The sequence below is a fragment of the Desmodus rotundus genome, chromosome 7, assembly GCF_022682495.2.
Source record: "Desmodus rotundus isolate HL8 chromosome 7, HLdesRot8A.1, whole genome shotgun sequence".
NCBI lineage: Eukaryota > Metazoa > Chordata > Mammalia > Chiroptera > Phyllostomidae > Desmodus > Desmodus rotundus.
In genome coordinates, this window is record NC_071393.1 from 102,906,123 (window position 1) to 102,921,438 (window position 15,316).

The 15,316-nt window shown below is 43.2% G+C and overlaps 1 protein-coding gene across 1 annotated transcript in view; it reads left to right on the forward strand.

Annotated features, from left to right (window-relative positions):
* The window catches only part of PELI2 (pellino E3 ubiquitin protein ligase family member 2), a 168,431-nt gene that overhangs the window by 138,603 nt on the left and 14,512 nt on the right, over window positions 1–15,316 (forward strand). Inside the window, exon 3 of the mRNA XM_053928658.1 lies at window positions 10,401–10,502. Coding sequence (XP_053784633.1) covers window positions 10,401–10,502 — 102 coding nt within the window. The remainder of the gene's footprint in view (window positions 1–10,400; window positions 10,503–15,316) is intronic.

The window sequence follows — 15,316 nt, forward strand, 5'->3', positions numbered from 1 at the left end:
CGATCATGTCAGATGCAGTTTAGAGCGTCTGGAAGTTTTCCTGCGCGTGGCCACAAAGTAGGGCTTGCAGTGCTGTTGATTCACTGTGGCACACAGTTTATGGTGGACACCTGTATATTTTTTACCCAGTGTTCTTTAGAAACAGGCATACCTTGTTTATCCGGTAAATACATGATTAAAAAAAGAACTATGTAAGTGAATTCTTGAACAATAAATTTTACTTTTTCAACTTAGTCATTTTGCAAAATGCTCTATTTTTATCTATGATTCTTATTTATTAGGGTTTGTTGACTTAATCAGCTTTATTTCCTGTGGCAAGTAGCACATATGAACGCAAATATTTGTTCAGATTAGTTGTTAGATGTAGCAGCAGACAGATTCACATGCATCTTTAAAGCATTGTCCACTGACCAATTAAGTATCTCTCCGTAAAGTTTACCAACTCCTGTTCTTAATGTGAGACTGCAGTTAGGTTTCTCTCCCTTTCTTTCTTAGTCTTAAGGTGTACAGCAAAGAGAAATCTTACCATTGTTTTAATTTTTACTGACATAATTGTCATTTTGCAAATATATCGCACCATCTTCATTTCTTGCCACGCCCCTTCTTGCTTATGTCTAGAACCAAAAAATGTTCAAAAGCAAATGCATGGCTGTTAAAGAATGAATTTGTTGGAGGTCACTTTCTCTACCTCTTACCAGACAAGTGTGGTCCCCACCCTCTTCCAGATGACCGTAGGCTGGTCCTTGTTGCAAGGTTAGACCCTTGGGTAGCCAGCAGGTCCAATGTCTGCTGTGTGCATCGAGACAGGTGAAGTCCCAGGGCACTATAACCCTTCCTTACCCTTCCTGCTGTGTGGCAGCTGCCACTCAAAGTCGGGATGTCTTTGTGGGGGGAGGTCTCCAGGGTTTGCACTAAACTGTGCACTTTCAAAGTCACCGTCAGAGACAGGCTGTCATTTTTGGCGACTAGTGCACACAGTGCAATTGGTAATGGAGCATGTTCGTGTGTATAGACACGTGTCCCTATGTGGGACAGCTGCACTTCACCCCTACTTCCAAAAGAGATGAGACAGGGTAACTGAAAGAGGAGAGTGCACATTAGGTTTGCTGAAAGGTTTTAAAACTACAATGAAATAATCTATATGAACTTGAATCTGAACCTTTCACTTGTTCAGAACTTTGTGATAAACAGGGCGGATATAGAAATAGCTGAAGCATCTTGGCCCTTAGACAGCAGTGACGTTCCTGGACGCGGTCCAGCGCTCATAAAATGACACACAGGAGGCAGAGTGCTCAGGGAACGTGCCGAGCCCCACAGCCGCTTGTTGGTGGAGTGGGAGTTCAACCCGACTGTACTGTTAACCCTGCAACACTGTGCCTGAACTGAAGGCTTGTTTAAAAAGACTGGAGGCCCTGCCTGCAGGGAGCCTTCAATCCCGTGTCAGCGGGAGAGTGTCTGGGACGGATCGCCACACGGCACGAGAACATGCTGTTGCCCAGCTCTTCAGCAGCGGCGGAGCACAGCGCGTCACGTGTTCTGAACTGTCCCCAAGTCGAGTCCTCTCTTCTGCCCTGGTGCCACCGACCAAGTCCATCTGCAGTGGGCTGAGGAATGACTCCAGACTAGAAACAGTCTCCTCCGACGTTCTTACCCTCTCTGCCGTCTGTGGGGTGCTGAATTGACCACCTCTGTCCCAGCCCCTGTCCAGCACTGTGCATGTAGTAGGTTCTCCGCCAGCGTTTATCAAATAGCTCAGTGAGCTGATCCCAGACAGGCGTGGGAGTGGCCCAATGCCAAATTCAAAGCCATTGCCTCTAACAGACAGACTTATCATTTTGATTTATTTATTGAACAAAACACTGTTGATTTCAGTGCAATCCAGAGTAGCATTTTGTGACTTCCTAATCATAGCTATGATTTGGGCACTCATTTGAAATATGGCCTATTGAGAAGATATAATATTTTAAAGAGCATACTCATGCAAAAATAAATTATGAATTCCTTTAGCCACTTCCTCTGTTTAGAAATAGCACTCATACATATTTTATACGTAAATTGACAGGGATGGCGTAGGCCTCATCTTTCCTGGAGCAGTCTGAGCCAGACTCATTGAGGATTTATTGCCCAATTATACTTGTCAGCCTGACATAAAAGTCATTAGTTCTGGGAAAACATGTTTGTCTACCAGGAGCATCTCTAATTAATATAGTCAATATCTAACATATATTTAAAGCTGGACAGAATAGCAGTAATCTCCGAAGCGTATGTTACAGACTACGAGGAACTGAGGCTCAACCCCTTTGGGTCGTGCAGCGGTGCTCTCCGTACAGGTTCGCATTTGCGGAGAGATGGCCCCGTGTTGTACCTTGTTCCCTCTACTTGGAACACAGTGAAATCCGTGTTGCGGGTACTGACTCTCTCTGTTGGTGAAATACAAAGGTAACAACTAAAAACTCGAGAGGTTGTGTGATTGGCTTACAGTTGGTGAGTGACTTGACTAGGATTCAAGCCTGGGGTCTAGTGTTTTGTTTTCTCGGCATCAGAATCCAGCAGCCAAGTTGATCTCTGCAGCACCCTCATGTGGTCTTATTCTCTCTCCCTAAAGAACGTGTGACCTTGGAGCTCAGCAGGACACACCAGGTAGTCGTACTGAGACGACCGTCTGGCGTGAATGTTTTCCTTTGCCCAGTGGTCAGCCTCGTGCTGAGCTGTCGGTGGGTGGAGAGTGTGGTGAAGCGAGGCACCTCCGTGACCTCACCGGCAGCTGTCCCGTCACCATGTATGCTGACACCCCCCAGTACCTTCCCCACTCTCACTGCCCAGCACCACCGAGGACACAGAGCTGCTTAGTAAAGTCATTCAGCGGTGATTTCAAGCTGCTGCACCGTTCACAGCAAACTCACTGATTTGCTCATAGATGTGCACATTTCTGCCATAAACATCAACATCAGAAGTTGTTTTTGAACGAAAAAGGTTCGATTCATTGGCCTCATTCAGTCCTCCTCCCAAACAGATTCTGTTATCGTGGTCCCCGTACCGGTTAACGTGTTGTTTCTGTGGCAGTGCGCCCTGTCACAGAATGCTTGTGTTCAGTAACCAGAACGGCTGTGAGAGGCTGGTGTAGTTGTTTTTCCATTTGATCAGCTCCTTTCTGCAGCAACAGTTTTGCAGGTATTTATTTAAATTGTATAATGGACTGAAATATTAACTCATGTATTAGAACTAACTGTTAAAGTGACTGAAAATAAACCTGCCTGAAACATGCAGAGTAATCGGCTCGGGAACCTGTACTTACGCTGCCCTGCCTTATCTAAGAGTGTGAGTTGTAGACATCATTTCGAAGGCTGTTGGGAACACGAGCTCATACTACGTTTCTTGGTAGAACCCCAAAGACAAAGAGGTCACTGGCTCCCTGAGATTTCCTGGGTCTGTCCCAGCAGGTGGGCCGTTCGAACATCCCTGACTTCTCGCTGAGGTGTTTGTTGGAAACCAAAGGATGGGGTGCAGTGAATGGTGTCACAGAACCACCATATTCAGGCACATGAGGCAAAGCTCTTCAGAGCAGCTCTGTGAAAACTCGAGATTCATCTGGAAAAGGTTCCTGCAATGCAGAAGCCACACCAGCTGTCTGGCCCTCTCTTTTGAGAGGCAAAAACAACCCTGATTACATCCACTCACGGAGGAGAGAAGGTATGCAGGCTGCTGCTGTTTCCAGTAATGCGTTCATCTGATGTGGCCAGACGCTGTGTAACCCTGGGACAGGGGCCCCAGTTCTGCAGCAGTCGGCCTCCAGGACAGCCAGATGACAGGGACTGTTAAACCCTTGCGTCATTTGCTTCTAGTTTTTCTACATGGTGGTAGAAAAATTAGATGTGGATTTGAAGAAAGAGACTTGCATTTGAAACTCAGATTCCCACACGCGCATTGCACTCCCTTAAATGAGGCCAAGTCCAGTTCAGTAAGAAATGCCCCGTTGCTCTACACAGTATGTGTGGTTTGCCAAAGTCTGGCTTCATACCTTCTAAACTAACTAGTTTTCTCCCCCTGTCCTCCTCCTACCCCTTCTGTTCCTGCTCCAAATGTGTAAAGACTAAAAATTGTCCATGTGACATGTTTGGTGGCTTTTGCGTCCTCTGAAAATGCTTTGAATGCTGTCCAGATTCCTTTTCTGTATTAACTTATAAATATTAATTTTATACTATAAATACTAATACATGATTTTCTTCACATCTCAGTCGTCCAACAGCTGAAGATTATCTCAGTAAGAATACACATTTGCTCTAACCACAGACAGCCTCTCACCATGCACTCAGGAGCGCATGAAGCCTCCTGCTCTGCGTGGAAGCGCTCCGCTACCTGTGCCTGGCCCGTGCCCTTGGGCAAAAGGAAGGTGAACACACAAACCTCCATCATATCTTACAGGACTCATCATAAGTGTTAACAAATCAGAAGAAATGCCCTGGCACCGGCAGGCCTCGAAACTGATGGGTTCAATTGTATTGTGTAGCTGACTCCTGCAAAACTTACTGGCTCAGCAAAAACCATTTGACTCGGTTCGCGATTTTGGGGGGGTCAGGAATTTGGGAAGGGTACACATGGGAAATGCTGGGGCAACTGGAACTGAAGGGTTCATTTCCAAGTGGCTCCTTAACTCACATGTCATTTGTGTCTCCAGGGACTCCCCTCCTAGCCTGGGTTTCTTCTGTGACGGTCTGGGACTCCAAGAGCAAGTGTTCAGGGGTGGCAGGCGGAAGCTGCGAGGCTTCCTCTGACCTGTCCTCGAAGTCTCAGGCGCCACTCGCGCTGTGTTCTCTTGGCCAGCGAGTTAGGAAGGGCGGCCCAGTTTCAAGGGAAGGTGAATTACATTACACCTAATCTCCAAAGCAGCGAGTGAGGGGCTGTCAAGGAGCTGCTTGTAAAGTTCCTTTGGGGAATGAATCAGTTTTGGAATTACTGGTTGCCCAACAACTACTTTGTATTTGAGGAGAAAAAGTGAAGTGTTTGTCGCATGTGATTTCTCCACTTTGTATTTGATTTTTGCCTTCATGAGTTGAAACTAGTGAGCCTGGCTGTGACGCTCCCTGCAGTTCCGTGTGGTGGTGATAGTGCTAACTGCGTATGGACGGCAGTGGCAAGACCGTGCTCCGAGATGGTGAGCCGCTTTTAAGTCGGAGTGATTGGGAATGCGGTCGTTCTATCGACTGCCGTAGGAAACCCAGGAGGAGGAAAAAGCGTTTGGGCCACACAATGTTATGATACTTTCCACTGCAGGTAACAAAATACCCCACCAAAGGCAACCTAAACCCCTCATTTTTCTCATAGAAGCCTGGGGAAGGTAGTTTCAGATTTGGTTCGACTCAAAGATGTCAGGGCCCAGCCTGCTTCTCCGAGTCTTTGACCTTCCTCTCCTGCTGCAAGATAACCACCTCCGCTCCGAGCACCACATTAATATTTTACTGACAGGGAAAGGGAAGAATCTGTCTTGATGTCCTCCATCCCCAAGAGCTGCACACTGGCCAGGACTGGCTCACGTTTCCTGTGCTGGCTTCCGAGGAGAGTGGGAGAGCTGGCCATGGCGTGTTCAGGCTTTTTCATGGGAAACCAGCTCTGCTAACAGGGGGAAAGGCATTAGGTACGTAACCAATACGTCTGCCACAGTGACGAATTCCGTTTTCTCTCCCTTCACAGTGGCTAAAGGCTCACTTGGCAGCGTTATAGAGCTGGAATTAAATGGGCTAAATCATAACTATGATAAATTAGTATTGTCTAGAAACCAGTTTCTCAGTGGGGTTTTTTTTCCCTTTTACTTTGTGATTGAGAGCTAACACTGCTGCTTCTTAACAAATAAAAGATTTGATTATTTCCCTTGTACTTTTAAAATATGAATGAAAGCTCTCTGGCTGCCGTGAAGACATGTATCCGTCCCAGTGTGCATCTTGCAGGATTGCCTTTCTGGTATTATTCCACATTATACGCCTTTATAAGTGCCTTTGTGAGTGTGTGTGTACATGTGAGTTTATAAGAGGAAGACAGTTCTGTAGACATTATGCACCATGCTTATTTCAGAATCTGGAGGCTCAGACAGCTCTCTGACCTTTAAAGTTGGGCCAGGACAGCCGATTCTAGCTGTTCCACTCAATGGCAGAGGGTGGCTGAGCTGAGCCGAGCCGGGACCGTGGTGCAAGCACAGCAAAACTCAGAAAACCTAGATCTTTACCTGGAGAAAGAAAGGGTCTTGGCTCAGAAGGGGCCTGGTTTGGGCGTCTGCGATTGCGGAGTAGTGCTTCAGTTTCTAGGCTGGATAAAGTTAGAATCCTTTATTCTGTGGATCTGTAATTGTAATTGTCTAATCTGTAATTGTCCAATTGTGATATTTTTAACCGGATAAAATTCACATGGAATAAATTGGGGCTGAGCGTGTCACTAATGGTACCTTTGCTGGTGAAAAGTGGGAGGAGAGGGGAAATCTGAGGAAAGAAGCTCTAAATCTCTAAATCTCACCTTGTAGCAGTTCATGCATTCATTCATCTGGCGTAGGCTGAATGCCCGCGTGCCCCCTGTGCTGGGGACGGAAGAATAGACGAGACCAGGTCTGCCTGCAACCCTGCCTCTCATCGCGACAGAAAAGTGAATATGGAAAATCGCTGTTGTCTACCAGGCAAGCTGGTTGGGCTGATTTTCCTTATAACTTTAAAGTGTTTCATTTCCAAATTTGAGTTAGTACAGTAAAATCACATTACGTTACAGTAATTGTGTTTGAACCAAATTATAGTGAGTGCCAAGAGAAGGCCTTCCCCATTCTCTGATATTTCAGAAATAGATTTCAAAGCAGCTCGGTGCCTTGGGGCGATTTTTATTTCCATAACACCTGCATGATTGACTCAAGTCAGTGAATCTCTAATTTACTAAGAGCTGTATATCTGAAAGTCCTGTTTTAAACGTTAAAAAGTATTACTCAAAAATTGATACTTGTAACCAAAATAAAAAAGCTTAAGGCCTTATATACTTCCACAAGAAAGCAAACACTGATGTCAAGCTTAAACTCTCCTCTTAGCTTCCTCTACCCATGCAGACCTGGCCCCACTCTAGACTGTAATATGCAGACAAGATTATGTGAGCCCTAATGCACGCCAAGGGAATTTGGTTCCCCTGGTGGCCTTGCATGTCCCGGTTCTGACTGCTACCTTTTGCTTCAATTCTCAATCCTGGCTTAAATCCCAGGCTTCTCAGGCCCTCATCACCAAGCTTCTCCTCCCTGTGGTTGAAGCCTGTTTGGACCCCGGGGGTAGTGGGGGGGTGCACAAGCACACAGACACCCCTCCTCTCCTGGCTCAGCAGTAACTCCCTGCTAGGTACAGGGCAGTGCGCTGCCTGTTGGCCCCGGGGCCTCTCACACCCCCTGGGGCTTGTTTCTCCCCGCAGAATCTCTTTTCCCGCTTCCCGGTCTTCCCAAATCTAGAGGCGTCTGGAATGTAGCCCTTGGCTGGGACGTCCTTAATCAAAAGTCTCAGAAAAAGTGTTTTTTCTAATCCCAAAGCATCCACGCTTCCTAACCCTGGTGATTCAGGTTTAGCCACATTAAAAATAAAACAAAAACAAAAACTGGCAGAAGTTTGAAATTGCAAATATTCTTTAATGGGCTTAATATTCATAGTGTCCCAGGTCAGGTGTTCGAAGCCTCAGAGTCTCTGCACTTTCTCCCTTGTCTTGGGTTGGCCAGGCAGGGGTCCGCCTCTGTCTTTGTGCTTGTCTTTGCTGTGGGCAGTTCCCAGGTGTGGCGCCACTTTCTCTATAAATAGACTTTTTAATGTTTCATAGGCTTATAATAGTTTGAGTCAGAAGAATAATTTTAGAATAAAACACCTTAGAAGAATTGGGTCCAGTAACGACTTAGGGCCTATAAAAGGGCTATTTCTGGTGCCTGCCGGAGTGGTGCAGTGTGGCAGGAGCGTGTCCAGGGAAGGCTGTGCGAGGTCATGGGGTGAGCAGAGCGGCTCTTCAGACACTGGTGCCCCAGCAAATTTGGAAGCCCTGTTTAAATGTTAGAACTACCAGCGTGCTATGGAGCATACACAGTTTGTAATCATTTTAAGGTAACGTGTTTTACGCATGAGAAACTTCACTTCAGGGCTGCTGTCCCAGATGCCACTAGGGGTCCAATTAAGGCAACGTTGGTAGAAGTTCGAGAAGCACTGTGCTTCAGAAAGTACCATCATAGAAGAATGTATGGCCGTTGAAAAGGTGTTGTGTTACGGCGTGGGTTGCTCCTTATCCCACAGAGAATTGGTGAACGACATTCTTATTTTATGCAGCACGTGTGCCAAGAAGGTTGTGCTTGAGTTGATGTATTTGTAAACTGAATGCTTGAAAATGCCATAAACACTTTTTAAGAAACCTTAAAATAAAATGTAAATACTATTAAACTTTAAAATAAATTATTGCGTAAATAATTACTCCCTGGTTATTAGCTTTTTAAGTGAGTTTAATGAAATTATTTTTCTGAAAGTGAGGTTTTTTTCACTTAACTATAAAGATAAACATCCACTCCTCTTAAATTGGAAATAGTTGTATACTAATTTGGCTTTCAAAAATGTCATTTTATCATTACCATTGAATTTATCTCACTCGTACCAATAAGAATCAAAGGTTATGTTTGTTGCTAAAGTTGAGTAGTCTAAAAAGTATTTTTTAGATTCCTGACCACATTAAATATATAAAATGTCATTTCTACTACTTGTCGTACCTTCACGAAGCACGCACACCAGAACATCAGTCCCACCACTCAGTTTCTCAGGGCGTGTGGCCGAATAACCACGAGACTTCGCGCTGATTCGGATTGTCGCACCATTCGTGACTCTGAGCAAGTGTATGAGCTAGATGGGAGCGATCAGACGTTTCGTTAACGGGCTGTGTGTGTCCGTCTCCTTCCCAGTGCGTTCTTGCTCTTTGTATAGTGTGATCTTCAGTAAGTGTTTAATAGGTAGGCTTATTAAAGTTTTGTTATACTTAATGTAAAAGAGTAGGGATGAAGATACGTTAAATTAGAATGGATAAAATGTAATTGAAATAATTTGGGGTACAATTTAAGTAAACTTCATTGTTAATTTGGAAGTTTAAGAGTATGTGACCGCAACTTCAGATGCGTTCAAAGATTTCATTATGGAGAAAATAAAAGCAATATTGTATTGGTGGTTTCTAGACTTTTTTTTTTTAAAGACATTAGTCTAAAAATTAAAAGGATAAAACTAACTTAGCTACCTTGTTTATCAATTCAATAAATATCTGGGTTAAGCAACTGCTTATAGAATATTTAAATAAAATATAGAACAGACTATACTAGGAGGGACCCAAAAAACCCCAGAATTATCTTCTGAAGGGCAGGCCCCTTGTAATACAGGTTTCCCTCACTAGGCGGGTGTTCTAGGAGCCCATCTGTATCAGTGTGCCAGCTGGCATTGTTGTGAGAGGCTGCGTTCAGCTTCAGTGAACTTTTTTTGAAGATTCTTTCAACATGTTTGCCCATTTTATGATGGGTGATTTACGAGCACACCTGCCCACACCACACTGAGTGTTCAGCGGTTTGTGACCAAAAATGGCATGACCTGACCCCAGTGCCCTACCCTGTCTGTTCACCTGATCTCACCCCCAGCAACTTTTTTGTTTGTTTCCCAGATGGAAAAAGTCCTTAAAGGGAAACATTTTGCTGATGTAGAAGAGGTGAAACAAAAAACAGCGGAAGCACTAAAAGGCATCAAAATGCATGAGTTCAAAAACATTTTGAGCAGTGGAAAAAACATCTTGATGGGTGTACTGCAGTTAAATACACAATCTTTTATAAGTACCGTTTTTTGAGGGATACCCCCATAAGTATGATTATAGCTAGAAAAGTACATTATATAGAAATTCTCACAGAACATTTGCAATTTTTTCAGTGATTCTTTCACTATGATTATAATCTCCATTACACAGGAAAAATACCCTAACACAGTGTTACTGACTTAGCTGTTGTAGTGTGAAATAAGTCCTCAAATTTTAAATAAATCATGTTAGTCTAAAAATTTTATCACTTAGTTAAGGTAACATTGAGGAAGTGCTTTCCCCACCCCCGCCCCTGGGAATATGATTAAATCAAGTCTTGCAAACTAGTAAATTAGCTTTGAATTGAAATATGTAAAATATCGTTCAGATTGAGATAGGGTGTTTGGTAAAAGCAGACTCGTGACCGTGGGCTGCTCTGTAGCTCAGGGCGCGGCCCAGGGGTGGCTCTGAGTGGTAGGAAAATGCTGACGTGTGTTGGGTTCTGCTGGTAGAATAATGTCTCTTAACGACAAACAGAACTGTGGTTCAGTTGTGGAAACAAAAAGTTAACGCATTTTTATATGTTTTTATTTCATTATTAGGCTATCAGCTGCAAAGGTCAACACAGTATATCATACACTCTGTCGAGGAATCAGACTGTGGTGGTCGAGTACACACATGATAAAGACACGGATATGTTTCAGGTAACATTTTTCTTTTTTAATGGAAATTTCAGGACATTATTCCTTCAGTTCTGTATTTTGATATGTAATCAGAACTTCTGGCACATTAACTTTTGGTGATGCCCAAGAGGAAAGAGGTGAGGATAATACAAATATCATTTCTCTTTGGTTTCTGAAAGACTAAGAAAACTTAATTCTCAAACTGCAAGAAAAAAATTATAAAGATTACATTCTCAGATCGCAATGCAATAAAAATAGACTTGAATAACAAGAATAAATATTTTTATAGCCAGCTACTTTTAAAAGCCAACATGTTTAAAATACTTCCTAAATAACACTTGAATCAAAGATGACATCAAAATACAGTTATAGGCCTTTTAAAAATAACTGGGGACATTACATAGCAAAAACCATGACATGTGACTGACAGCACTCTCAGAAGACATGTAAAAACTTAAGTGCTGTTATTTGGAAGGAGGGAGGGAGAGGGGAGAGATGGAGGGAGGGAAGGAAGAGAGGGAGGGATGGAGGGAGCGGAGTTAAGGAACTAAACATTTATCTCAAAAAATTTTTTAAAGTCTTGTTTAAAAAAATGACACAAAGCAGAGGACAGGTTCAGGAAAAGTTTTAGCAGTAAATAATAGAAAGTCCAGAAATACATCAAAAGAAAGTAGGAGGGAGGAAGTAATAACGGGAAAAAATCATCATTAATTTAAAAAGAGAATTACTATATCCAAGATTTGGTACTTTAAAACAACAGAAAATTTAAATTAAGGCTAATAAAAAATAAACAACCAAATACAAATTGGAAACCATGAGGCTTTGCATTTTTGTATGGAGAGTTAAATTATTAATTGAATGTTGGTTGAAACAAATGTCAAAAAAGTATTATAGAATCTAACATCAAAAAGGGATATAAATAGCTCTTACAAATAAGAAAATATGCTCGGCCTCGCTTATGAAAACAGAAATGTGAATTCAGATCACACAGACACCATTTTTTTACTTACCAGACTGGCAGAAAGCCAAAAGATTTTGTCCGAGATGTGGGGAGACACTGTCCTTCATGCTGTAGATTGGTACAGCCTCTGTGGGGCGGTGAGGGGAAATACTTAGGAAAAATACAAAATACACTCTTAGATGCAGCTCTTCTCCTCCTAAAGTTCTTCTCTTCCTGGAGATTTACCTCAGAGATACCCCTACGTACATGCAAAATGATATTTTTTATCAAGTCATTGCTTGAAACATAGTTGAATAATAAAAGTTTACAAACAACCTAGAAGTCCTTCAGTGGGGGACCAGTTCCAAGAATTTGGGGACAGCCATACAGCTGGGGCCTCCAAGACTATAAAACAGTAAGAAAGAGCTTTGTGTGCAGACACTGAAAGAGTTCCAAACATGTTTAATGAATTAAATATTAATACTATTAAATATGTCGAGCCATTGATAGTATCATATTCAATTAAGGTTACTTAATGTTGAATGTTAATAAAGTAAATAATTAATGTTACTAAATATTACATTTAAATAGTATATTAATCATTAAATATTAAATTAGTGTAATTAAATGTTTAAATAATGCTTACATGCATTAAGTAAAGCATTTTTCTTCGTGGGGAAGGGGCCTGGGCAGGGAGTGTTACATAGGGAGGTATTCCGCCCTTTCTGACTTTCTGAGCTGTGTGACTGTGTTAGCCATTTAAAAAGCCGAACAGCTGTTCATATGTAGGCAGCGCCGTCATAGTCACAGGTATGGACATAGATATTTAGGTGCCAGTTTGAACGCGAAAGCAAGATTTATCATATTGAGACAAAATATTAAGCGGTTTTATTCCTCGTCCCATTTCATTTTATAATATTCCAAATGGTTTTTCTTCTCATTCTTCAGAATGAAACCTCTTCCTAATTAAGTATATGTATACTTCCCTGTTGATATTTCTATGGGACTTCATAATAATTCCTTTTTTTAATGCTTTACAAAATTATGTAACTTCCCTTTGTAAGATTGTTTTACTGTTTCACAGAGAGAAGATTCTCAGTACTAAAAAGTGAATTAAGAAAAGCTTTAAAATATAGTAAATGCATTTTTTACTTCAATGTATTAAATTTATACATTAAATATACAGGGGTGAACAAAAGTAGGTTTATACCTATAATACAATAATTAGGAAGTAATAATACAAGAATAAACTTTCGTGTACTTACAATTGTAAACCTACTTTTGCCCACCCCTGTATACTTTAAAATACTTTTTTAAGAAGGTTTACATTTGTTGGTGGTGCATTTTTTACCACTTAAAATCAACAAGGTGCTGTGATAGCACATGTCATTGCATTAGTGTTCCTTAAGTGACATGTTGTGACATAAATTGTGTATTTTTCACTATCATACAATCACATTCTTCTCAGTTCTTTACTTTTTTCCTTCTCATCTCTGCACATGCAGAAAGAATTAAAGACTTAGCCGGACTTTCTTCAGCTTGTTGCTATTTTTCACTGTGGTAGGAACATTTAATATGTCAACCCGCTTGACAAATTTTTAAGTGCACAGCACAGGGTTTTTAACCATAGACATGATGTCGTTCGGCAGATCTCCAGAACTTACCTGTCTTGTGTAACTGAAACTTTGCACTTGCTGAACAGGGATGAAGCGAGGACAAAGAAGAAAGTAAAGTAAAAGTTAAAGAAGGAACTAGTTTATGGAAGTAATCAGAGGGAAAGGTGGAGTGCCACAGGGAGTCCCTGTAGCACAATGCCCAGTACTCCGACCATGAGGGGAGGGAGCCTGAGCGAGAGGGGCGCCCTCTCGGGTTTCGTAGTCTCACAGGTGTTGACCTGGGTGCCGCAGTGGCTTCTGTTTTTAGGTTTTGTTTGGTTGGTGTTCAGTTTAGTTGGCTCATAGTAGTTTTAGATGGTAACATTAGCATCTAATTAGCATCTATGTAGTTGAGGAAAATGTTTAAGAATATCAACATTTTTTCAGTAGTTATTTCTTAAACATGGTTGCGTATCTCACAGCGGTCAAGCTCACTCCCATAGCCCTCCGTTCATCAGTGTCCTTTCTCCAGTGCCTGCTCCTACTTCCTGTCCACAGAGAGCTAAGGCTTCCCTCTCGCGGAGCCTGCGTTTAGAGGAGGCAGACAGACCACAACAAGCAGGCATTCCAGGCAGAATGCCAAGGCCGCAAGGCAGGAGCAGAGTGAAGGCGGAGGGAAATGAGATGAGATGACCTGAGTGAGAAAGGGAGACAGAGGCCGGGAGAGGTAGGCCCTTCAGGCCAAGGACTTGGGTTTTATTCTAGGAGTTTGGAAGAAGCTGTTGGAGGATTTTAAGCAAAAGAGAGGTATAACCTGATTTATGTTTCTGAAAGATGTCTCCAACTACTGTCTGTAGAGAAGAAGGTTGGAGGCCAGTGGGAAACTAGAAGTCCGGTTTGAAGGCTAAGGCATGCAATCCAAGAGCTGGTGGTAACTGAACTAAGGTGGAGAAAGGTGTTTTCGAGGTAGAGTGGACAGGGTTGCCACAAGGTTAAACGAGGGTGTGGATGAAAGAATCAAGAATAATTCTGGGGTATTGATTTTTAGCTTGAGCAAATTGGATGTCAGTCACTGACACCGGGCACATTTGAAGGGGATCCAGGTTCTATTTGGAACATGTTGAGGTGCCTCTGAGGCATCTCAGTGGAGATTGGGTGTGCTAGTCTGAAGGTGCGGGGAGAGATCAGGGCTTTGTGGCTAATAAATTGGATTTAATGAGATTACCTAGGGAGAGACCAGAAAGAGATGAGATGGGAGCTATTTACCAACTAGCCCGGAAGGGTTTCATTATTTGAACACCAGGTACCAATGGGCCAGGATATGCCGGCTGACTCTAAGGCCTGGAGACCTCAGCAAGCGTGGTTTCAGTAGAGCGTGGGGAGCACAGCTGGAGTGGGTTGAGGAGAGACCGTAAGGGGATGAGGAAGGAAGTGGAGGTAGTAACGAGCGACAGGTTTTTCAAGAAGTATTACTGTTAAGTGAGTCAGAGAACTGAGGCAGTAGCGTGAGGGTTGCTTGCAGGCAACGGGAAGAGTTTTCTTGAGACGAGAGCCCAGTCTAGAACAGTGCCGCTCAAGCAGTACTCCGCCGAGCGTCGGACAGGACAGAGGGCGGGGAGTAGGAAACTGGCCACTGTTACAGCACTTCGGCGTTACTGACACGTTCAAACAGGTGATCATTGGCCGAATGCTCATTTTCACCGCATTTTTTAAAAGGTATTATTGGCAGGTTGAAATTTAAAAAAACAAAAGAAAACCAGTTCTTTCCTCCACAGAGGCCCAGTTGGAGAAGCTCCAGAATACTTGATAGCTGATGGTATGATCCAGTCTCGAGAGAGAAATGGTTGATTCGGGAAAGGGGGCGCGGGAGCCAGTGTCAGCAAAACCCTCAGGGAGTGGAGAATACTGGGGTCTCAGGCATCAGTGGGGAGATCGGTCCTGAACAGCAGCAGCAGTACTTCATCCTTGTCATAGGAAAGCCCGATGATGTCGCAGGTGCAGGGACATGGGGAGGATTGGGCTGGGCAACGTGAGGAAGGCCCTGTCAGTGCCCCTGTGTCTCTCACCTGTGCTGGCGTCAGCTGACAACCAGGCAGACCCAAACTTTCCTCACATACGTCAAAACTGGGAGTGCTGAATGGTGCCATGTTTGTGACTGCCCATAGTAGGGATTAAAGTTCTCCCTGTGCCTACTGTATGCATGTCAGCACTTGGATGAGGATCAGGTGACATTCAGAAACGACTTGGCCTATCTACACGACTGCCCTTAAAATAATGTAGAGTTGAACCAGTAAAACAAA